The 27005-nt window shown below is 34.5% G+C and overlaps 1 protein-coding gene across 1 annotated transcript in view; it reads left to right on the top strand.

The window, feature by feature from the left end:
• LOC111057217 (ichor) overlaps positions 1–5107 on the top strand; it is a 29192-nt gene extending 24085 nt beyond the window's left edge. Inside the window, 2 exon segments of the mRNA XM_039439846.1 lie at positions 1337–2781; positions 2784–5107. Coding sequence (XP_039295780.1) covers positions 1680–2781; positions 2784–3067 — 1386 coding nt within the window. The 5' untranslated portion in view covers positions 1337–1679 and the 3' untranslated portion in view covers positions 3068–5107.
• The last annotated feature ends 21898 nt before the right edge of the window (positions 5108–27005 follow it).

The following is a 27005-nucleotide window of genomic DNA, read 5'->3' as shown; positions in this document are numbered from 1 at the left end:
CTCGCACACGCTCTCTCACACCAAATCTTTTACTCACTCACTCTCTCATCAGCTTCCTATCACTTTCTCGCACTCTCCGTGTGAAGCGGGCTGCATCTTCTCAGATTTGAAGGCGTTCCTGGCTAGTAGGCGAAAGCAGATCCTTGTGATAAAATCAGAAGCATTCTCCACCATTTTTGTTCCTTATTACTAAGTATTCTATTGTTTTCAGCGCTCACGTTCTATGTGTTTTCAATGCTAAATTAAGAATTATTTTCTCTACTATTACAAGTCTACAGAAAAACTTGTTGAAAAAAGTATGCCTGTTTTGTTCTAGGGATTGTAAACACCTATGATCGCATGAATTATGCATGAAGAAGAATTATACTTTTAAATGCTTTCCCAATTTGTGATGTCATTGAATATTTCGATATTCATAATGTATGAATTGCATGTTCGTAGATTAGATATGCTTGGTACTGGGCTTGCACTATGAACTTGGTTTGCTGTAATCTTTTTAGCTATAAGATTATGTATTGGAACATGTTTCATTAAAGTTGATTATAAATGAAAAATAGCACACAATTTAATATTATGACGTCATACAGACTTATGCGCCATGAAGACACGCATTTCCCTTTTCATCAGCTGATGATATGCTTATTATATCGTATTATATTACTGTTCTTTTGCGAATACAGATATATATACTCTGAGTGTTAATCTTTGGTGAAAACAGAGATTTTAAACTTACCTCACTTTGACTATTTATGTGCCAAAATCAAGGAATTGAAGAAGTTTTGGGCATTGCCTGTTTCTCTTTCCAAATACAGTATCGTGTTTGTGACTGTTCTAATAATAAATAATAAATAAATAACAAGATTAGCATCAGTTGATGAAGAGTGAAGTGTGCATATTCGTGGTACCATAGAGAAACAATAGCTTGAGTGGATACCCATGGTATAGGCGTTTATGTCGCAACTTTACTGTTATCTCAAGCCGATAGTCATGTAGTTCTTTCCCGTGAAGCTTTATCACACTGATGATCTCTCCATATTGTGCCGTTCATACCTCTCACCCCAACAAAACAGTAAAAATCTACAATAATTGTTGTAATCGACTTGAGATACAGTAAAAGTTGCGATATGAACGCCCTATATCATGGGATATCTACTCAAGCTATTGTTTCTCTATGGTGATACATAAGTCTGTAGGCTCCCTAATACTTCATGAATACAACACTGTATATGATAAACGTATTTAAAATGTTGAATCAAAGATAATATACTCTCAATCTTTCCATCCATACTACCAACAAACCAAACTATAATTTCCCTGTGACGTTTGTGTGTTACAGGAGCAGTCAACCACCACCAACTTCCACCCTCAAGTTGACCCAAAATCCACCAAAAACGAAGAGGAAGAAGAAAAAGAAGTGGAGAAACTTGACATCTAGTGGATTCTCCCCATTTGTCTCCAAATCTCGAGTGAAGCAAAGGTGCGACCTCCACAAATTCCCTCAGCGGGTTCTGGTAGATTCTCCCCATCAATTGATAAGGTGTGCACTCGACAAATTCCCTCGGCCGACGTGATGTTGGCCACGTGACCGCGCCTGGGATCGGTGACTGCGTCAGTGACTGAGTCAGTGACTGAGTCACGCAGGCCTGGATCCCCCGTGGTTGAGTCCGTCTCCCGGGAACATGAAATTCCCCGGAGCCGATTCGGACGTCCTCGATCCTCTGCTCCTCTCCTCGTGGACCAGTTCAGCCTCGGACCACTTCCTCGTCGAGGGTGCAACCAGTCACAAGCTCGACGATGAGGACGACGAGGACTCCAAACCCGACATGGATGAACTGGATCTACTGCTGACCTCGTCAACAACCGCCAACAACAATAGCTCCTCGGAACCAAACAACAACCGGTTGGCAGAGCTGAAACCGTTGCCACCCTTCACAGGGTACACAGGGCATCTGAGTATCAACGGGATTTCAGGACATCATTTCCACACAATCGCGGCCGCTCCGAGCCCTCCAAGACTCCTAGACCAACGCAGCAACTCCACGGGTACCAATGGATCAAGTTCTGGATCATCCAACAATGGATCCGACATCTCAGAACCTGTCTACTACACCACAACCACAGATCACCAAGTGGTGTCATCCTCAACCATGCCTGATGTCTGTCTGGATGGTGCAATCATCAAAGCGGAGCCGGATATGAGTTTTGGGAATCCTGAAATCGATGACATATCAAAACTGATTGGGTTAGCGATTGCGGACACAACAGTACCCTCAGCAAATGACACATCAAGGGATAGCTGGATCGACATCAACTCGATAGAGTCCTGGTTTGAAGGCACCATCGAGAATGCAGGCGTGGCGACTTCGGTGGCCTCATCAGGTCACAACAAAGCGACACCAGTGGTGAGCAATGGCGCCGGTGGTGGGACCACCTCGACACAATCTGTTGATTCAGCGATTTTGTCTGAAACCTTGCAGGAGTTTGTGAATCTACAGTTTACTGTACCTCAAGTCAATGCACAAACCCTGTACCAACAGAGTTTGAAACAGAGGGAGAACTCAGGGTACATGCCAATTCTACAAAGTCGTCTCACAAAACCTGACACCTTAGCATACATGGTAGCAGAGTGTACCTCCCCTTCATCAAGTACAACTCCTGGGTCTTATCTCGCCCACAGTCCTCCCTCACACGTGGTCAGCACCTCGGACCTTCAAGTTCGCTACAACCCTGTCCACAGCTCTACAAGACCCTCCCCGGAGTTACAGGTGGGTTTTCCCCATACAACACCCCCAACAAGAAGTCAAAGTCTCGCAACAAAAATAAAGCACAATCTGCAGCTGCGACATCAACTGTGGTGTATGCTGAGGGTGCTATGGGTAAGGAGAAGCCGATTCATAGGTGTACAATTTGTAACCGGGGGTTTTTGAATAAATCTAACATTAAGGTTCACCTGCGCACACATACCGGAGAGAAACCGTTCAGGTGTGAAGTTTGCGGGAAGGCTTTCAGGCAGAAGGCTCATCTCATCAAGCATGCGCAGATACATAAGAGAATTGGTCGAGATTAGTGTGAGGTAGGCTTAAAGTGATACAGAACTTGTACATTTCATTGAATAAATCACGGCTTTGAGATAGAGCTTGGAGATTAGAGTGAGTTAGTTTAAAGGTTTCAAATCCCTTTGAAAAAATCACTGTTCTGAGATAAAGAGCATGTTTAATACATCCTTTGAGAATATGGTTTGAACAAATTCTATGGATTGCATTGAGGCTAATAGGTTTTCTAATTTTATAACAAAATCATGGTTCTAAAAAAAGAGCTTGTTGAAGATATTTTTGGAAAAGGGATTTAAGAGAATTGGAGTGAGGATATAAGTTCCTGAGTGAGATTTTATTTACTTGACAAAATTACATATTTTTCCATTCCACATTGATTATTTATTTCACTTCAAATCTCATTTATGATTTTTTTAAAATCTACTTAGAATATACTATTCTCAACTCATTCATTATCAACGTCCTCTTTCCAATTTGAACAGTAAGTTAGTTAGTACTTGGTACGGTGTCTATTTACTTGAATTAGAAGAAATCCCTAATATTACTATTGAAATAATCAATTATAAATCAATCTAATAGAACTTACGAAAGGTAGCAAGAAGTTTTAAAACTTCACACTCAATTCATCTCCTCTAAATATTCACTCATATAACATCATTTCTCGAGAAAAGAACATTATGAATTCATAGCACTATGAATTCATAATATTTTAATGTAATTATTAATATAATGCTGAATGTACTATAGTTCCACATCTAAGTTAGATGATCAGTTCTGTTAAAGCTAGTTAATGTTTTAATTTAAATTATTTATTGAAATTAGTTGCTAATTATTTAGATGGTAGGCTAAGTATTTTCGTATAATGATGTGATCAGATTTTGTGTAATTTTGTATTATTTGGTGTCTAGATTTTGAGGGTTTGCATGCTAAAAAAATTGTGGACTATTTTTGCTAACTTAGTCCCAATCAGATTAGGTTAAGACCAGATATGAGATAGAATCTACCCTGAGAATTATTCAAATTTTACAGGGAACTACCCCGTTAACTAAAATTTCAGCCTCTCGTTTTTGGATAAGCTATGAGAGAAGTTTCACAAGCCAATGACAAGATTTCAATCAGCCCTTAGAAAAAAGTTGGAACCCTCAAAGAAATAGAGTCTCAAATGAGAGCTACATTCATCTTTATATTATGAAAATTGAGGAATTTATAAGAATTGCCCTTAGATATTGGTCCTGAAGAGACCATTTATTTCATAGAATGCTTTCCTCATTATTGAATGAAATTGGTGCAAAATTGATTCATCCAAAACTAAACAAACCGTGATTTGGTTGAATTAGAATCTTTAAAATCATTCAGATTAATCATATGATTAAAAAGCAGTCGTTAGGTCATGTCAGAGGCCCTGAAATTGATCGGCTGCGACCTGAAAACTCTGACACCAGACCTGCGCCAGCCAGGTCTTTCGATATTATCTTTATTGTTAATAATCATCTTTGAAATAAATCATGAATCTGCTACTACTTGAACTCCTAATACTATTCCTCCAATCAATGTGATAATATTCTCACAATATCCATGAAAATTTATCTTATAATTATCCATAAATTCATTAAAAAAGTATTCATTCATTCGTTGAATCTAACATCCCATAATCTTCTTCATCAATTCGTTAAACCATTCACAAAAACAGAGTAATTTTCGTATGGTACTATAGTGATTTTTTATACGGTACTTTGTCAGATAAGACTGAAATAATAGAGATGATCTATTAGACAGCTGTACAACCAAAGTTTAATACAGAATTTGATTATCAAAGTATGACCTCAATATTGTATATTATGAGAGGGATATCAAGCATAGATTTTGTAGTTTTATATCAATTTTATAACGAGATTAGGCTAAATTATGGGTTGAAGGCATAAACTGTTAAGAGACTGTCATTTCCAAAAATGTTGCTTCGATATTAATTCGGTACATTTATCATGAGCTATTAAGCTAGACTTGAATTGTTTCATGAAAAGTTCTACTAATTATAATAAAAGAATAATCAGTCTACACATTGATTTCAAGGTTAGACAGAGTTGTCTTCTCCAGAGAGAAGTAAATTTACTCAAGAGTTTTATTAATTATAAAAAAAGAATAATCAGTCTACAAATTCACTTTAAGGTTGGACAAACTTATCCCAGAGAGAAGTCAATTAACTCGATGAAACAATTGGAAAAACATCTAATAGAGAACAATAACTCTTGAAAGAAACTTATAAAATGTTCATAATTATATGAAATTCAAATTAAAGATACTCAATACAGAGACACTATAGTGTGATGTTTTTACTTTTTACTTAGATTAATTGTAACAATATTGTTAGTTGTAATCCTACTTATAAGTTATTTGGCTATGTTTAGTTTTTAGTTTTAACTTATAAAGTTGTGCAATGTTTCAGGTAATAATAATTTATTATATATTTGTGTGTTTGTAAAGATGTGTATATTTATTTATTTTTCTGTTTGTCTGTTACTAAGCTATGAGTAAATTATGATAGAGTAAATCTTAACTCGTATTTCAAATTTTATGTACTTTCAGAACTTGATTTGTGCTTAAGAGTGAATTAAATTGGAGTGAATCACTCAAACTCGTATTTCAAATTTAATGTAATTTCTGTACTAGATTCGTGCTGCTTGAATTTTCTATTTAAATTAGTATTTTGTAAAACGTTTTTTGAAGAAAATTTTATTGTGAGAACAATATCTGTTATTGGAGTACTCCAGTGCTAAGGATTACGAAGAAGAAGAAGAAGAAGAAGAAGAAGAAGAAGAAGAAGAAGAAGAAGAAGAAGAAGAAGAAGAAGAAGAAGAAGAAGAAGAAGAAGAAGAAGAAGAAGAAGAAGAAGAAGAAGAAGAAGAAGAAGAAGAAGAACAAGAACAAGAACAAGAAGAACAAGAAGAAGAAGTAGAAGAGAAGATCATGTACATTCCAAGATCATGAATCATGAATGAAACTTCAATTTTTATTTCATTATCCAGTAATACAATCTCTGCTTTGAAGCTCTATTCTATTGAATTGATTACTGAAAAAATGTCTAAGGAGTTCAAAATTGTTAGAATTTGGACAGTTCCAACACTGTAGAAACTTGTCTGATCTAAATATACTTCACATTCCAAAAAAAATCCAAAACCGTCCTTCAAACTCCGTCTAAGAATTATTCTCAAAGAACAACTATTTCTATTTTTGTAAACTATTGTCAAGAAAATAACTATTTTGTAACGATCCTTGTAATGTTAATGTAACTTATAGTTTTTGGACCAAAAATTTGTGTATATATAGGGTTTTGATCGTAAAGTTTTGAATCAACTTATCAACTTTATAGTAGTTATTGAGAATTGTGTATTTTGTTTTTCGATTTGTAAGTTTGTTTACTTGTAACTGTATATTGTAGTTGTTTAGTTAAGCAAAAAATGGGTTTTAAGTTCATGTCCTTCTTAGCAATCTGTGAATTTATGCTCTTGTCTGTAAAAATTGTCTGATTTTCTGTAGATTTAAATTTATGAAGATTCACGAGAAATTTGGAGATCTGTGGCTAGCCCAGAATTTGAAATGGATTGACAAAATTGTGAGATAAAATGATACATTCCATTCATATGTTGGAATTACTACTTGCATTCTCAAAAATGATTTGAGAATTTAAATTTGTCTGTGACAATACTATTACAACTTCTAAAGTTGTAATTATTAGGATGGTAAATAGGGAAACAAACTTGAAATTATGAAGCTCTAAATTAACAAGTTTGTTGTCATAGTTTAAATTGTCGTGAGAGATAATATTGTAATGAGTACATAAACATACAAAATTAATTCAAAAACTACGTAATATTATCACAGTAATAATAATAATAATATTATATTATTATTATTATTATCATCACAGTTTTACACCTATATAGGTCAAGAGAACATTATGTATAGTAATATCAAACTAATGAAAAAGATGATGAAAAACATTGAAATTTGTCTAGAATCAAATTTTTGAAACAACGAAAGGAATGTACTCAATTTGGGATAATTAAGCCCAGTTTATTTGATAAGATACATCGTTTTTATATAAATGGAATTGAACAAAACAATATTGGAGTTTATACAAAGATTTTATATAATTCTATTTTTAATTGGATCTACTAAGACTATTTATAAAGATATCTCATTGTTTATTGTTAATTGTTAGTAAAAAAATATTGAAATATTTTCGTGGTTATTATGTTATCCCAGAAAATGTCTTCATATACGTATAGTGGGGTCCACGTTATAATGGCAGTATTTGATTAACATTGGTGTTGATATCCTTGTCTATCATTCCACAAAGCAGATAGCGCTATCCTTTTCTAGCTCCACAAAAATACCAAATCGTTTTTCAATGGTGTAGAAACATGATCAATTATTAACAATTGCTATATTTCATCTCAACTATGAATATTTATTATTGAATCATTGAAAAATATATTTTCTTGGTGAGTACAAGATTTGTTATATTAACAATGATCAGTTGATATTACATCAGATATACAGCTAGGTACCTATATATAAGGCAGTGGCAAGGCAAAGATTCCATTGCCATTATAACGTGGACCTCACTATGATAAATCCTGGCTTCCGATTGGTCGAGCTGAACTGCTCTGTGATTAGCCGACAGAAAGCTAATGTAAATGTGTAGAATTCAGTAGTAGAAGGAGGAGCATTCACGCCTCACCATTGGCTAGGAAATCCTGGCTTCCTATTGGTCGAGCCTTTCTGTACTGTGATAGGCGGAGAGAGAACTGAAGTCAATGAGTCGGTTTTCAACAGTAAACAGGTGTATAGCTCTACAAGAATATTTTATTGTATTTTTGAAAGTCTTGAAAGGAATATGAGAAAGCTAAAAATTATTTCCAAATTAGTATTAAATTGATAAGTAAGATCCTAGAAATGATTTATCTCTAGTGAATGTTGATGTTTCAGAATCATCAAAAATCTTTAATTGGCGTACAACTTGATGTTTCAGAATTATCAAAAACCATAAATTGTCGTACAACATAATTATACATTCATCCACATCATTCCTTCATCTATAGTGAGGCCGACGTTATAATGGCAGTGGAGAAAGATAGGAGAAAAACGTTGCCGATCCTCTGTCTTGTCAATGCCTTCTATAGACGGTAGCTGATACAGGTTCATCTACGTAATATTAAATGTTCATTCTCGTTTAAAATAATCAATAATTATATTTTATTAAGCAAGAAACTATATTTTTCAATAATTTCATAATGAATTTCCATAATTGATATGGAATATTTTTGTAATTAATGATTAATTCTACATTGTTAAAAGCCGATCTGGCAACAGAGCAGAGCGAGAAAGAGATAGCGCTATCCGCTTTGTGGAGTGATAGACAAGGATATCAATACCATTGCTAATCAAACACAGCCATTATAACGTGGACCTCACTATAGCATCAGTTGATTAAAAGTGAAATGCGCTTGTTCGTGGCGCATAAGTCTGTACGCAAGTCCGTAGATGTTGCATATTGAACAGTCTGAATAAGTTTAAAAATATTGTAGAAAAAAACAGAATAATACAAATTATTATCAATACTATATCATTCATCTCAAGGAAGAAAATCCTCTAAAAGGTTGATGACCAAAAAGCCTTCATGAGCTGGAGAGACCTTAATTGTTTGATTACGGTTAACGCTTCATAGCTCATTAACCGACGTTAAACTGACTGGCGTCAGAAGGAAATGCACGTTGAACCGTTCACTGACCGAGGAACACTTTTCAAGGCTTAACGCCAATCAAATTTAATCAACGATCAAGGAGCTCCCCAGTCAATGAGACACAGCATAGTTCTGTCCTAGGTTCATGGCTAATTCATTGACAATTTATCTATAATATAATAAAGGAAAGAATTGGCTTATACACGTAGGGGATAGGAAATTCAAGAATGACGCATCATCACGTCTCAACTACTCAACTGATTAACTTGAAATTTTGCATATAGATTCTTAATTCACCGAGGATGGTTAATGGACTATTTTTAATTGTTCAAGATTCCAGTTCGTCAAGTTTTCAGTTTGTCAAGTTCTCAATTAGACCCTAGCGGAGCATGAGTTACCTGCTAGTATTAAAAATTAAAGATGAGAAAACAAAGATTTCACAACATCACCATCAATTCTACTATTTTTTTTAAAAATAAAAGAGTTCTTAGTTCTTAAGACTTGAGCCAGTTACACACACATAGATTTTTTGTCGTACGATATTTTGCCGTCCTTATGAATCCTACTAGTAGTTCTGTGAACAGTAGACCTCACGCAGTATTCTCATCCACAAGTACCTGATTGAAACTATAGACCTTATGGAAATACAGCAAAAGACAGGCTTCTCCACACATCTATGTAATCACTTGTCAGCTGATCAATGATGAATAATTCTATAGTCTGATTTTCACGGTAATATTGGCGTATAAAGGAGGCTCCTTTTTCCTTTTATATTATGCTTGAAATGCAAAATTTCCAAAAACCTTGTATATACGTCGACGCGCAATTAAAAAAGGAACATACCTGTCAAATTTCATGAAAATCTATTACCGCGTTTCGCCGTAAATGCGCAACATATAAACATTCAAACATTTAAACATTAAGAGAAATGGCCAAACCGTCGACTTGAATCTTAGACCTCACTTCACTCGGTCAATTAAATGGAATTTGACAAACATCATCTGTTCAATCTAATAGAGTTTATAAGGACGGCAAAATAGAGTACGAACAAAAATCGATGTGTGTGTAGCTAGCCTTAGTGCCAGAACATATTAAGCGTTTTCAGACGGCGTTTTTAGAATCGGCAAAGCAAGAAGCTCTCTGATTGGCTGATTAGGTTGCAGCTTGAAAAAACGCCTGAAAACGCTCAAAAATGCCTTATATGGTATGGCTCTTAATATCAAGAGAAATTCATGAAGAACGTTCATGGTTAGTCCTTTTGTACCAAATTTTGGTGTTGTGTATCAAGTTGAGATTATACTGTGTCATATTGTGGTGATACTGTATCATATTGTGTTGATACTGTATCATGTGTGGTGATACTGTATCATGTGTGGTGATTCTGTATCATCTATGGTGATACCATAGAGAAAAGATAGCATAAGAAGATATCCCATGGTAAAGGTCGTTTATCTTCAAAATTCGAAGCCAAAAATTGAAAGTTTTGTATCAAATTATGGTGTTGTGTATCAAGTTGAGATGATAATTTATCATATTGTGTTGATACTGTATCATATTGTGGTACAACTACACAACATCTCAAAGAATTTGGAAATGTACAGTGTATATCTAGGCATTTGAGACTCATGAGCTATATATTTGTTGTGTATCTGTCATACGCTGAATAAATAACATATTGTGGTGATACTGTATCATTTATGGTGATACTGTATCATTTATGGTGATACCATAGAGGAAAGATAGCGTAAGAAGATATCCCATGGTATAGGTCGTTTAAGTTCCAAATCTCAATCCAATTTCTTGCTAACTCAAGCCGATTACTGTCGACTACTGTCTAATATTACTGTTTTGTTGTGAGTCTTATGCTATCTTTTCTCTATGGTATCACCATAAATGATACAGTATCATCACAATATGATACATTATCATCTCAAATTGATACACAACACCATAATTTGATACAAAACTTCCAATTTTTGGCTTTGAATTTTGAACATAAACGACCTATATCATGAGAAATCTTCTTATGCTATCTTTTCCTATGGAAGTATAGCCTTGAGAATTGAGCCACCTTATTCAAAACAACATAAAATCTTCTCAACTTGGCCAGCCTATGGACCTAAGTACAGTAGCATAGAGAAACAATAGCGTTAGTAGATATCCCATGGTATAGGGCGTTTATGTCGCAACTTTTACTGTTATCTCAAGCCGATTACTGTTGATTATTGTCGAATTTTACTGTTTTGTTGGGGTGAGAGTATATGAACGGCACAGTATGAGAGACTACCAGTGTCACACAGCTTCACGGGAAAGAAATACGTTGACTATCGGCTTGAGATAACAGTAAAAGTTGCGACATAAACGCCCTATACCATGGGATATCTTCTTACGCTATTGTTTATCTATATGATAGTAGTCACTAGACCTATGTGGCTTTGATAGCATGGGCCTCACTGCTATTAATACATGACTTGGCCAGTGTGCTAGCTCGGTTGAAAGTGAGTGTAAATGTTTGGGTTGGCAGCCGTGAAGTGACCCACTTGGCTAACACGGTTTCCCGAGACGGATGCTCACCTCCCCACCAATCACAGCCTACTTATCCAGCCGCTGCCAACCTCACAGACCTGAATTGCCCTACTTCACAACCAACTGAGTTGCTGCCAACATGAGTGGACTCTGATGTCCTACTGATATTTGAAGTGTTAAAGGTAGGAGCATAGAAGAAGAAGGAGTCCTATGTTTTTTCCTTTGTGGTAGGAGTTAAGAACTATGTGCCGGTTGTACAAAAGCCGGTGATTAATTCCATGAGAACCAATCAGAGAAGCTGTCTTATCAGAAAGGCCTTCTGTGATTGGTTCTCGTGAAATTAGTCACGGTTAAAATTTAACCGGCTTTCATGCAACCGGGGCTATATATTGTAAGTAGAGAACTCAGTAAGAATTCTTCAAAGTGTTCCCTTGGTTTGTGAAGGGGAGAATCTATCTGGTACTGGAGAAAAATTATCCAAAATTATAAATTTTACTAGAAAAACAGACTGTGAGTGGAGTACTATATGAGAACTATATCTAATAGAAATGACTAAGGAATCTACTGGAGAAAGTGTTGGAGAACTTACTGAAGAACTCAGTAAGGAACTCAGTCAGAACTTGGTAGAATGATTCCTTCTTCTTTGGCCAAAGATAGGACAAAATCTATCTGTTACTGATGGAAAATTATCCAAAATTATAAAGTTAACTAGAAAAATAGTGTGTGGAGTACTAGGCTATATGAGAAATATATCCAACAGTTATAAGGCATTTACTAAAGAGCTTACTAAGGTGAACTTGCTGAAGAAATTCCTAAAGAGCTTGCAAAGATCTTATGTTGTTATCTAGATTATATAGAATGGAGCGACTTGAATTGTCACGACTTGTTTATTGGATCATTTTTTAGGAAATATCTTTCGCTGATGAAGCTCGCTTGAAGCCAATCATAGATATTTTAGATACGATTGCATTATTTAACAAGCATGTGAGCTCTTAGAGCGGGACCATATTATTAGGCATTTTCAGACAAGTCGGCAAGGCAGGAAGCTCTCCAATTAGCTTATCCCCGAACGTCAAATCAATCAGCCAATCGGAGATTTTCCTATCCTGTCAACTCGTCTGAAAACGCCTGAAAAAAAGCCTAATGTGGTCTCACCATAATAATATTATTATAAACATAATAAATATCCAATAAACGAATCGGCCGACAATACAAACTTGAGAATTCGATAGACGTATGTGCAGCCATGATTATCATTGACCAAATATATGCAGAAAAACATGAATAATTACATTAATTAATGACTCTTTGTGCCGGTTGCACAAAAGCCTGCTAAATTTTAAACATGATCAACTTCAAGAGAACTAATTAGAGAAGGCCTTTTAGAAAAGACTGATTGAACTCTGATTGGATCTCGTAAAGTTAATCACGGTTTAAACTCAACTGGATTTTGTGCAAACGGGCCTTTGATATTCAATGTCCAGTGATATTTACTTGAAGCTGTGTCAGCATTGATGAATGGGGAGCATTGGTGAAATTCATAAGGAAAGCTGACAGTTTGAAGTGAAAGCTGTCACTATAGTGTTGTCTAAACTGGATGAGAAATAATGCAAAAGACAAAATTAAACACTATTCAGCATCTAGAAAGCGTGATAGAAACAGCTGCAGAAGCAGAAGAGGAGAGGAAGAAGAAGGAGAAGAAGAAGAAGAAGAAGAAGAAGAAGAAGAAGAAGAAGAAGAAGAAGAAGAAGATTAAGAAGAAGAAGAAGAGAAGAAGAAGAAGAAGAAGAAGAAGAAGAAGAAGAAGAAGAAGAAGAAGAAGTAGAAGAAGAAGAAGAAGAAAAAGAAGAAGAAGAAGAAGGAGAAGAAGAAGAAGAGGAAGAAGGAGAAGAAGAGGTAAGACAGAGTCACTAATGACGTGATGTGACGCGTGACTGATGGCTATTTTTGGTGGACGGTCACGCTTTTGTGACATTCTTCGCACTCTGTGACACTCACTTCTCTTTTAGCCAAGAAGAAGACAAAGAAGAAAAAGGAGAAGTAGAAGAAGAATATGGGACAAGAAGTAGTAACAGTCAATAAGAACAAGTGAATAATAACAATATTCATGAATAACAACAAGTGTATTCTGCGACATAGAATACGAGTAGTAGGTAAAAGTATGTGAGACTATAAATTCTCAATTTCAATTTATCTATTCAAAATACAATATCAATTACACAGTACACAAAATTTACAGTATTTTGAAATCTTTTTAGCCAGTTCAGGGATGTAAGGAAAATTTGTAGTGATTAGGCTACAATACTTCAAGTAAAATCAGTGAAATACACTCTGGGTAATGAGTAATACAATGTGATCAAATACTATATTTTCACCACACTGCACAGAAAGCAGCTGTTTTCCAGTCCCTACGTAGATCTGAAAGACCTTGTCTGCAGACGACTCTTGTCTGACGTCAGAACAGGTTTCTTTCCGGCCTAGACCGGAAAACGTACTCTTTCTAGCCGCTAAGATGGAAGTCCGTAGTTGATAAATCATCTGCTAGATCGGGCGAGTGTCAATATTCTTCATCTGAAGTTGCAATTATTCAGTTCGAGTTTCAAATCAAACTAATTCAGCATTCGCTTCGCAACCATTTTTATTCAATTATTTATTGTTGATTAGCGCATTCCGAATTTTCAAAAAAGCTTGAAGATGGTTCTTCAAAAAGGTGTACCTGTGATATTCCAAGTGAAATTTTAAAAGAATCTGAAATCCTGACTGCAATCTTCTACCACTAAAATCAAGAGATAGGTACGATAGCTTAACAAGTATTCTTTATTTTGTATTCTTTATTTATTTTGTCAGCAATACCTGTAGTGTGGCAAAAAATATCGTTCGCACCACAGGCAAAAATGTTTTTCCGGCTCTCAATCTTTTCTAGTCCTCAGCTTACGGCCTCGGACTTGAAAACCGATTTCGAGCCGGAAAAATCTCATTTTCTGCTCTAGGTGCGAAATATACTATTTCATAATTGAGATTAAAAGTTTGTTAATTATTTTTTTCACATTGTTAGAAACAATCAAGCAAAGTTTCTGTATTATGAATGGAAGCGCTATCTGCTTTGTAAAATGATAGACAAGGATAGCAACACTAATGTTTATCAAATACTGCCATTATAACGTGGACCTCACTATAGTTGAAAATGTTACAAGCTCCAAGTTCTGCAGGTAGGGGCAGTAGGTATAGGCTGAGATTCCATGACTAAAACCGGAGCACCAATCACAGATGAGCTACTACATTTGACACGTTCCTAAGCTCCGCCTTCTCTCTCCTGATTGGTCGACGAATCGACTTGTCAACTTCAAGTTCTGCCGGTAGATTGCAGCTGCAGGTACAGGTTGCAGCTCCTACTCTGATTTGATATGACACGACTTGGGTCTATTTTCCTTCATAGAATAGCCGTATCATGTGAATTTATATAGTGATGTCCACGTTATAATGGCAGTGGAGAAAGATAGAACAACGTTGCCGATCCTCTGTCTTGTCAATGCCTTGTATGGAGGGTAACTGATACCAGTTTATTGATGTAACATTAACTGTTCATTCTCGTTTAAAATAATCAATTATATTTTCCAATTATTTCATAATGAATTTTCATAATTAAGATGAAATATTTTGTTAATTCTACATTGTTAGAAGACGATCTGCCAACAAAAAACAAAGCGAGAAAGAGATAGCGCTATTTGCTTTGTTGAATGATAGACAAGCATAGCAATACCAATTCTAATGAAACACTGCCATTATAACGTGGACCTCACTATAGTTACTAGAGATCTCTGAATCACATTAATTGTTGATGATTGATACAATAAGTACTTCATCAAAAATGATAGGGAGAGACAAAATAAGGTAACCTTGTGCTATTCCTCTCCCAAATTTAGATAAGGTTACACATAGTCCGAAATAGGTTGAGTCTTGTAGTTGTTCACTTCACAACATTTTCAGTCCTTAATTATTTTTATGAAGTAGATTTTTTAATTCAGTTGTTTGAAAACCAAACATAGAAGAAATATTTCACATTATTATCACTAAATATGTCATTATTATTATTATTATTAGTCGTAGAGCTCCCGAAGTGGAAGACGCTGAGTAAAATCATGATCATCGATTTTTATTAGACTTGGCGGTTTTCTTGTTCGCCCACCAGCTTTTCATTCTCTGAGAAAATGCAGCTTTTCTTTCTTCACTCCATCTTGTGCCAACTCTTGGTGCTTTTATCTCTTTAATAATTTCCCATTTGTTCACTTTTGTTTTGAAATTATTTCTATTTTTTAATTTCATCATCAGTAATTCCTGCCAAACCTGGATCTTTCTTAACATTCTCCTCCATAGGCAAGCGAAGCTACATATTTTACTATTTTTTTTGTGATTCTATGGTCAGGGAGCCTCATGATATGACCATAGAATTTTAGACGTCTTTTTCTCATGTCTGTTACCATATTTGAATGTTGCTCAACTGTGCTATTTTTCTGTAATCTATAACTATTCTCAGTTAATCTCGGACCTAGAATTTTTCTAATTATTTTCCTTTCTTCTTTCTTCAAATTTTCTAGATCAGCTTTCCTGTTGAGATTTAGGGTCTCACTGGCATATAGCATTGATGGCTTTATTACTGTATTATAATGTCTAATTTTAGTGTGAAGAGACAAGCATTTTTTATTGTAAATGGATTGCACCAGCCCTAGGCCTTTACGAGCTTTCTTTATTCTATCCTGCTGTGATAATCTCTCCGAAATAACCTCTCCTAAATATGTCATTATTAGGTATTATTATGTAAATGTTGTGAATAAATTTCAATTTCAAATTCATCAATATCTCTGAAGAATTCAGGTAATGTGCAGTCATGGATCATGAGCAGTGTAGACATTCCTCCAATAATAATTTCAACTCGAATAGCATCGCATTTGTGTGACCTTGTAGTAAAAGAGCGAGTCGTAAGGCTGCTACTTCGTCCCTGGGGTTCAATGAATGCAAGAATCAATGGACTCAATATTGAATGACGCGAAAAATGTTTGATTCTGCTAACACTGATATCGTTGAAATTCATTTGAGCTCTCATATCTAATTTTGAATATAATATTACAGTCATAATAAACAGAAAATTTTATGAAGTAGTAAACAACAACAAGACAACCTATTTTGGACTATATGTAACCTTATCTAAATTTGGGAGAGGAATAGCACAAGGTGACCTTATTTTTTCTCCCCTATCATTTTTATTATGTACTTATTGTATCGATCAATAAAGAATAAGGAATAATAGAAATGAGATAGAATAAGTACCCTTTTTAGAACCACCTTTTACTTCCCTATACAGAAAAATAAACTTTTCAAAATGTTTACAGATGGAAATTGCATTTATTCAAATGCTAATTTATAAATAATATTATTACTACAAACAAAAGAGTTTTATTTACTATTAAAAAAGGAAGTTTTGCTGCCGCATTCTGTATTATAGAATATTTTTTTTATTTATTCAAGTAAGTCACAATAAATTCTGGTTTATACACGAATCTACAATAAATTACAGTACAACAGCTAATTATGCAACAAATATCACATATTATAAAAACTTATTAATTACAATGAAGATTGAATGCAACATTAGAATATTGATAATATAGTATTGTAATGTAACTACATAAATCAGCGGTGTTTCAACAATGAATAAATATACACCCCACTATAAATTATATGTGTTGGGGTATAAGTAATTAGTTGCTTATTGCGTGTTATAATTACTATTTACAAACTTCATTCACTGATGTGGGATTCAAGTTTTTATAATGAAATTAGTAAAAATTTATAATTCAATCAAAATTATGAAAGTAATAGATAAATATTAATGTTCTATTAAGGATAATAATAAGAAAGGTTATTTTTAGAAAAATGAAAAACAGTAAAGAGAAGAATGAAGAATAAATAGTTTCAATATTTACAGTCTAACTAAATTTTCACAATTTTCCACTCCAATATCAACCAACCAGGATAATAAACTTTTCTTGAACCTGTGTCTATTGAATTCTTCCCCAATGTAACTTGGTATTGAATTGTAAACTTTTGGTCCCAAATATATGTAGTTTCTTTGCCCAAATGTAGTGTTCATCCTTGGTACTATTGAATGCGTGTTTCTCTGCCTAAATGAAATTCCCGATTAAATGCTGTAATTCACCCCGAAGACTTCTGCTACTGCAAATATTGACAACAGGGTAGACAGCTAGATGGAAATTCAATAGGCCTATAATATTTTTGCAGTAGCAGAAGTCTTCGGGGTGATTACAGCATTTAATCGGGATTTCAGTTTAATAATCACTTTTCAAAATGATTATAAAACTATTGGATATTCATTTAGGCTAGGCACATACCAGCTAATCAAGACAAGACAAGACATGATCAGACACGTTTAGTCAGAATACCTCACATAGTTGCTTATGACGCAACTCACACTGATTAGTCATTGCAATTAGACATGTCTTCATAAGCAACTATGTGAAGTATTGTGACTAAACGTGTCTTGTCTTGTCTTGACTAGCTGGTGTGTGTGTGCCTAGCCTAGAACACTATGCATTTCGGGAGATTCATCACTTCCTCAGGTGCAATTAAAATAGATTTTTCATATTTTTTACAAGCTACACTATTCAATAGAATAGCTGATATTTGTTCTGTTACTGTTTTCCATTGATGTTTTGAATTACAATGATGATTTGAATGGTTTTTACTATCTTGAATGTTTAATACCTTTCTACTTATACAGCTTTAGACCATAGAACTCTGATGTTTCTGGTTAGCCATTTTGTTGATGACAATGATTCTACTCCCACCGCATTCGCTAATGTTTTGGTTGTCGATCTCTGATTCAGATGATGATGATGATGATGATGATTTGGTATAGTAGCAGCCGGTAAAGTTAGTTACTTTCTCCTGACCTTGTTTCTTGACCCAATAAGGACTTACAGCTATAGAACGCTTCACAACACGCCTACTATATCTGTATTGTCACGTTATTCTTTATATTAAAATAACGATTAGCCTCCTGCTTGGCATCAGTCGGTAAAGCATGAGATTTAATATAATTAGGGCGTGGTTTTCTAATAGTATTCAGTCTTAAAAAATCTTGATAGGCCTAGATATGGGCTTCTCCAATAACTCTTGTAATTCAATAATAATAAATATATATATAAATGATACTTATACTATAGAGATGAGGAATATAAAATAAATTGCACACCATGTAAATTTCACACATATATACACAAATAATGCAAAGATCAATCGAGGCAAAAAATATATATAGAGCGATAAAAAATATAATATAAAAAATAGAACAATATTTGAAATCAATAAAAATATCACAGGCTAACTTTATATTCTAGATTTATGGCACGAATCATTACCATGTGCCTTTATCTTGAAATCATATGCATTCCTTTGCATGTAGCTGTGACATGTACTTGCTAATACTTGTCGGCTTGGATAATTCAATCAAAAATATGTGCTCTAAGATCAGCTTGATAAATTAGCCACTAATAATCCAAATATATCTATATATTAAAATCTCTAGTATTTAGTAGATTTATTTGTATCGAATATATATTTTTATCTCAGGGTGCAAGATCGGCACCTGACGGAATAGGTAGAGCCATTCATCTAGTGAATTAGAACTATGATAAATTATCGCAAATTGTATTGCAAAAAATTAGATATTGTATGCATACGTTGATAGCCTAGATTTCGTACTTCTTTGATTAAATAGAAATTTCTAAAAATATTGATCTATATATTTTTCTTTCAATTAAATACCTTTAATACTAATTTTTACTTGCGCAAGTATTACTCTTATAATTTCTTAATTTATAATAACCCTTTCGGCGAGCTAGCTTTGATCATCAGATTATTTCGAAGCACTAGGGCGCCCATCACTAAATTCAAATTTAAATCACTCACGTGTCGAAAATCTTCTTGTAAGCCGCCGATGTCGATCCAACTCCATGTGGTCCGGGAATATGGTAGCCGGAATCGTCTCCTCCAAGGGGTTATAAATTTAATAAAAATGAAAAATGACTTCTGCTTCACAATAGCATCACGAAGTCTTTTAAGAAATTTAATAATTTACTTTAACTTTAAATTTTTACAAAATTATTAATAAGGTACTTCGCTCTAAAATATTTGGGGTCCTCTTATGGTGGCATCTGGCTGGCGAGTGCTGGTTCTTCCTTCTCAAGTTTTACAGATTCTCTTTCCGACTTTCAAATTAGCATAAAATTTAAATATCTCAATCCTCCGCCATTAAATTCAAATAGATCTTACAAAGAATGCCAAAATATTGCTTAGATTATATGATTAATAATTTCTTTGCATTCGAGCCATATTGATAACATAGATTACACAAATTTTTACACGAAAACTAGTACATTTATATAAATATATATAAATATTTTTGAATCGGCCTACAGTTGCCGCCCATTAACTGCCGTTTTACTATTGGTGCATGCAAATTTTATTAGGTATTCGTGCGCCTGGTAACTCTTATTCCTGAATACATTAAATTATTTTTATTTTGTTTTTTATTTATGCCCTTTGCATGCTAGTTAATATTCTATGTATTAATATTAATTCCATGCTAACTAATAATTAGCCACGTGGACGGGTGTTTTTTCACATTGCACACCATCCGAATGCAATAAAGCTCTGCCAAGGGGTTTTGGTCAGATTCTACGTTCTTCGGTTTGATCGATCTCTAGGTCACCGATCCGTGAATACTTCTACATAACCTCAATCTTCAAATATTTTATAAATAATCTATTTATGAGTAGTAAACTTCCTTTAAATCTCTTTTAAGTTCTTGTACCATTTAGCCAGAACAAGCTGATGCTATCTAATCTTGTTTATTATCTGCTTGGCGATATTAGCCAATTACTTTATTTTTAGACCTATTACTATTTCTGTTAGGGTTTTTTCATCTACCCAGATTTAAATATGTTACAGTATATATCTGCTCAACAAGTCTTCCATTATATCTGTATATAATACGAACCATATATTGTATATAAGACTTCTATATACATATATCTGCCAAACACTGCATCGACAGTAACTAAAGATACGCCAGTACGAGGAATATATCTGTATATACTATGCTTTAATACAACAACATATATATGCACTTGTACTTGATGCAAGGCCAGAAAAAGTGGAAGAGAAAGATGTGGATAAGAGAATTATCCCAGGAAGAGGGAGAGAGATAGTATTTGAAAGAGAGATTGAAAATCTGTGCTAATCATGAGCTTATAGAGCATTATATTCTCTCAAATTTCATGTATTATTTCATTATTTTAAGCATCTCCCCAAGATTTTTGCAGCAGTTATAGTGTTCAGTGTAGGATCTTCAGTTTAACAACAATTATTTATTTATCTATTTTATACATTGATAGATACAATATAATTCTCAACTATGAATGATTGGGGAAGGAACAACAGGTTTAAAACCCAAAACTGTTCCTTTCCCAAGTTTAGATAGAAATTGTCCAAAAATAGGTTGTGTTTATTGTTTGTAACTATCACTCAATTGTCAGGGAAATTTGGAGGGAACGTTTGGACCACAATATTTGACTTCGCAGCTTTGTTTGGACTAGTTAGAAGGTCCTCAAAAGTTCTCATCTCTACCACTTGTGCTTAGGGGATGAGAGTGTTGAACTTTTTCATTTCTGGCTTACATCTTGTAAACAATGTCTCTCAGTGACATGAGTAGCTGAACAAAAATGAAGCTAGATAAATTCCCTACAAGTATGGTTTAGTAGAGTTTTGTGATATCTTCCTTAGTTTTCGAGATATTCATTCTTGAAAGTGTAAAATCTTTGAAAAGACAGAAAGTTTCTCACCCACCTTTTTGTACTTTCGGGGCTTATTCATCGATAAAAATGCAATAGAAAAATGAGTACTGAATGCCAAGTTGTAGAGCATTTAATTCTATTTCATTTGATGTATTATTTTACCATTTCATGGTTTTATAGTGACGTCCACGTTATAATGACAGTGGAAAAAGAAAGGAGATCAACGTTGCCGATCTGTCAATGCCTTCTATAGACGATAGCTGATACAGGTTTATTGATGTAATATCAACTGTTCATTCTCGTTTAAAATAATCAATTATATTTTATTATAAGCAAGAAATTATATTTCTCAATAATGTCATAATTAATGTTTATAATTGAGATGAAATACTTTGTTAATTGATTATTAATTCTACATTGTTAAAAGACGATCTGTCAACAGAGCAAAGCGGAAAAGAGATAGCGCTATCCGCTTTGTTAGATGATAGACAAGGGTAGCAATACAATTGCTAATCAAACACTGCCATTATAACGTGGACCTCACTATAGCAGGCTGTTTCATCAATTGTTATAGCAGCTTCAGTGCTGATTGGATTTTAACTCAATATGAAGTTCAATGAATTTATAAATGTATATATGAATTTATTCATACTATTTATTTAAAATGTTATTTATTATTTATTTATGAATTTATTTATTAATATGACAATGATATGATATTTATTTGCAATACAAATGAGACTAATGTAATAACATTGGTAGATAAAATAATGAGGTAGTCCTTGTGCTATTTTTCTTCCAAATTTGTAGGTGACACAGTCAAAGATGAGGTTAGAATTTCACGTGTACAATTTTCACAAAATTCAAGTCCAAAATAGACATGAAAACTTTAAATTTTGAATTTAGATGGCTTGAATTGATAAATTGATTAGAAATATTCCACTCAATTACCACTTGTAACGAATAATATTGAGTTGTTTAAGAAAATTTGGAACCATTAAAGAAACACAAACTTGTAAACACTAATAATCCACTTCTCTGATAATTATATCCATTAGATAATAGATATCCATTTAGTCAATATTCAGTCATCAAATTCATACATTCTTTTCAACTTTGAAATCTCAGCCTCTTACAAGATCAACTATGTCGGAAAACTGTTGAAAACTGAAGAAAATGTGTCACTTTTCACAATGGCTAGACACAGAGTCATCAGGACAATGCTAATTAGCACAATGTGGTTTTTCGTTGACTCATTAGCCTTTGAAACAAGTAGGCCAATCAAAGCAAGAAAGAATCACACTTTTTCAAACATTTTTTCTAACAGCTACTACAATTTCCTCGACCTTTATCCGTTCCTTTCTCTCAATTCTACCTCTTTCTCTCTTCAAAATCAATTAATGTGCAGTCTCTGCATTCTTTCTGTATCTAGCACTTCGTATCTCAAATCGAATAATGTTTTATTCACAAAGCATGAACGTTTTCATACAGTACATACAAAATCAATTAAATAGTGAATATTCTGCACAAAGACTGAGTACTTCCTTCACATCGGATGCTTTTTTGCAATTTTTTACTTTCCTTGCCCTATTACCATAGGTAAGGAAAATAGGCTATTGCTTTCCGAAAAAAAATTAAGGTACCTCAATTTCTAAATTTCTATACGTTTCAAGGTCCCCTGAGTCCAAAAAAATGATTTTTGGGTATTGGTTTGTATGTGTGTGTGTGTGTGTGTGTGTGTGTGTGTGTGTGTGTGTTGTGTGTGTGTGTGTGTGTGTGTGTATGAGTGTATGTGTGTCTGTGTACACGATATCTCATCTTGAAATTTGGAACTTAAGGTCCTTCCCCTAAAAGGATCCGACACGAACAATTTCGATCAAATGCAATTCAAGATTGCGGCTGAAATGGCAAAAATGTTGTCAAAAGCAGGGGTTTTCGCAATTTTCTCGAAAACTGCTCCAACGATTTTGATCAAATTTATACCTAAAAAATTCATTGATAAGCTCTATCAACTGCCACTAGTCCTATATCTGTAAAAATTTCAGGAGCTCCGCCTCATCTAAGCAAAGTTTGATTTTGGATTCCGAATTATCATGCTTCAGATACAATTTAAACAAAAACTTTTGAGTGGAAAAGATTGACATGAATATCTCTACAATTGATGTTCAGTAACATTTTCACCTAAAATTGAAAATAAGCTCGAAATTCGAGAAAATTTGATTATTCAATATTGCAAACTGTTGGCAACTGTTGATTCTATTAAATCATTCACTATGAAGAGATAGCAGTCCTCGTGTGTCTCCATCAGCGATATTGTCCTGTCACCAGCTGGCTCAGATCTTTGAATAGTAGACTTGAGATGCGCGTGAACACTAGCGAGCGTCAGGTGACCAATTTTCATAACGGTAAGGAAAGTTGTGTGAGTGCGCCACACCAGATTTTTCTATGTAGGTACCTCTTGAATATACAATTTTTCTCTCTTTTCTCTTCTTCCCTTCTGTGAGTTTTGTTTTGCACTTTTTGCAATCTTTCCTATGTACTTTTTGAATATACAATATTTTTCTCTCTCCTCTTTTTCTTTTTTCAACTTCTGTCTCGAAATTTTTCACTTTTCCAATTTGAACTCTTTATTTTATTGTCCATTATCAGTGAGACCTCTAGTGGGATTCATGTTATAAAGTTGGCAACTGATTAACATTGGTTTGCTATCCTTGTTTGTTATTAGACAATAAGAAGAGAGGGGAGAAGGAGAAGGAAAAGAAGAAGAAAGAAAAAAAGAAGAAGACAACGAAGAAAACCCTGCCGAAAATAATGAAGAGTGAGAGTGTGTCAGAAAGAGATAGAATGATGAGATTCGAAAAGAGAGGTATACTTTTCTAGGTCAGCAGCTGAAGGAGAACTCATCGTCAGATCTGAGTAGGAGATCTTTTCCTTCGTCCTTTTCTTCTTCTTCTCTTTCTCCTTCTTCTTCTACGTCAGCGTCGAGAAGAAGAGTGGAATGAAGGATGAATGATGAGGAAGAGGAGCGGATAACAGTTAGTAGAGTGGGCACTCGCTCCACTTATTCACGCGCGACTACGAACACGTGGAGAGCGAGAGAGAATTAGAAGGAAAGAGGAAGAGAGAAAGAGTGTGTGTTCAATGGGAGAAGTGAGATAGATAGAGGTTGTTAAAAGAGTGAATCAGGCTTGAATACTGGTGGAGATTGGGAGAAGTTCAAAGACAATAGAAGAGGATAAAGAGAAAAGGATAAAGAGAAGAGGATAAAGAGAAGAGGATGAAATGAAGATACTGAAAGATATATGGCAAAATCTGGACCATTTCAATGAATCAAAATTTGGGGAAGGAGCTGTACCTGTAGATCTTCCTCCAAATTGAACGAAAAAATTGAAAAATATAATTGTGTATCATTGAATCAATAGAGAAATAGAATAAAGAAATAGAATTTGAATTTGAAGATCAAACGAAGTTGACTCACTCGTCATTTTTGAGGATAATATCGGGGCACCGAGCTTTGCTCATTATTTATTGGTAAACTGAACACAATTCTTTAAAATGATTGGGGAAGGACAAACAGGCACAGCCCAAAACTGTTTCTTCCCCGAATTTTGATTTATACACAACAAATGGTCCAAAAAGTAGGTTATGTAGGTTAGAGAAACAATAGCGTATTACAGTAGATATCCCATGGTATAGGGCGTTTATGTCGCAACTTTTACTCTTATCTCAAGCCGATTACTATCGATTATTGTCGATTTTTACTCTTTTGTTGGGGTGATAGTGTATGAACGGCACAATTTGAGAGACTACCAGCGTCACACAGCTCCACGGGAAAGAACTACGTGACTATCGGCTTGAGATAACAGTAAAAGTTGCGACATAAACGCTCTATACCATGGGATATCTACTGTAATACGCTATTGTTTCTCTATGGTTCTATACACTTAAATTCACTAATCTATAATATAATAAAGGAAATAATTGGCTTATACACGTACGGAATGATAGGAAATTCACGAAAGACGCATCATCACGTCTCAACTACTCAACTGATTAACTTGAAATTTTGAATATAGATTCTTAATTTACCGAGGATGGTTTTCAGTTTTCAGTTGGTCAAGTTCTCAGTTTGTCAAGCTTTTAATAAGACCCTTGCGGAGCACGGGTTACCTGATAGTTCATCTATAAAACTCTACTTACACATACTCACTTCTTACTAAATACTAAGTGCCGGTTGCACAAAAACTGGTTAAACTTTAATCGTGATTTATCTCACGAGAACCAATCAGAGAAACCGTCTTTTGAAAAAGGTCTTCTCCGGTTGGTTCTCGTGAAATTAATCACGGTTAAAATTTAACCGGCCTCTGTGCAACCGGACCTCACTGTTTTATTACACTATAAATCATCACTCGTCAAGTTCTAGACTGTAACATCAGCACTACCAAGTCCCATGAACTTCCAAATCACTATGTAGTCTCAAGTCCTCTGGAAGCACCTAGGATTCGAAGTCCCAAGCACCAAGTCCCAGATAATCACTCTCAGCAAAAACTAACCAATTATCTAAATCAAAGTACTTGCTGAGACAAAAATAAATCCGCAATTACTGATCCACAACAATTGAACCACCTAATTACACTCAGAGTATGACCTCTTTCACAAATTGCTTCAAAATCTTTTCTATGATTCATCCAAAACCAAAGTGCTCATTACCTATTTCCGTAGATAAATTGCAGGGAAAGATTTCTAGATAAGTTTAGCTGTGGGCGGAGATTGAAGGGTGAATCAGGTGTAATAGGTTGCTTTTATTATCTATTTTTGTAGATAAAATGTAGGGATAAACCTTGAAATGGGTGGAGTTTGAGCAGAAATTGTAGGAGAGGTAGACGGATAGAAAATCACACAAAATTAGATCACTTTTCATTGATAACTAATTATAGAACAATTATAATAGATAGATTGTTGAGGTAATAGCCAGGGTAATCTTGGAGTTTAATAATCAGATAGTTATTATAGGGAAATCTTAGAGATGGATTTACAATGAGGTAGCTATTAGGAGAGGATCAGAAGGGAAATTGCTGGGGAAATCGCATTCTAAAATCACAATAACTAATTATGGGGAAGTGATTAGTAGGGAAATTTAGATTTATAAAATAAAGTTCTTCTGGAAGATACCTCTTAGTTGTTTTGGAAAAGCTAGTGAAGAAGCAGGAGTGTTTTGAGATTAGTATCATAAACTGAGGAAGAATCATTTGAGACTGGGGTTTCATTGAATTAGGAATCTAGATTTTATTGGAAGATTGAAGCTACATTAGTGTAAATAAGTCTGTGAGTATTATAAGTGCTAATAGGAATAAGGGTCAAGCCATGCTGAGCGTTTTTCAGGCGTTTTTAGTCGAGTCTGCAGGTCAGGAATCTCTCTGATTGGCTAATTCTCGAACGCCAACCCAATCAGCCAATTGGAGAGCTTCCTGCTTTGTCGACTAGTCTGGAAACGCCTGAAAAAACGCTTCGTGTGGTTTGGCTCTAGGTCTGCAGAGGTTTGTTTCACAGCTTCCACTTAAAGAACAACAAGTCTCTACTGATATGAGATTAAAACTGTTGGAAAATGTACTATTTTTCGAAAAAAATAATTATTTCAACTCTGAGGTGATTCAATTTTGAAAATAATTTGGAAAATGTTTAGAAATCTTCAATAAAAACTATAGTGAAGTCCACGTTATAATGGCAGTGGAGAAAGTAGTGCCTACTATAAAGGATACCTGATACCGGTATATCTGATGAAGTACCTATTAACTAGTCATTCTTGTTTAA

The sequence above is a fragment of the Nilaparvata lugens genome, chromosome 13 (assembly GCF_014356525.2).
Source record: "Nilaparvata lugens isolate BPH chromosome 13, ASM1435652v1, whole genome shotgun sequence".
NCBI lineage: Eukaryota > Metazoa > Arthropoda > Insecta > Hemiptera > Delphacidae > Nilaparvata > Nilaparvata lugens.
Note: the sequence above shows the minus strand (reverse complement) of the source record. Positions and strands in the feature narration are given on the sequence as shown.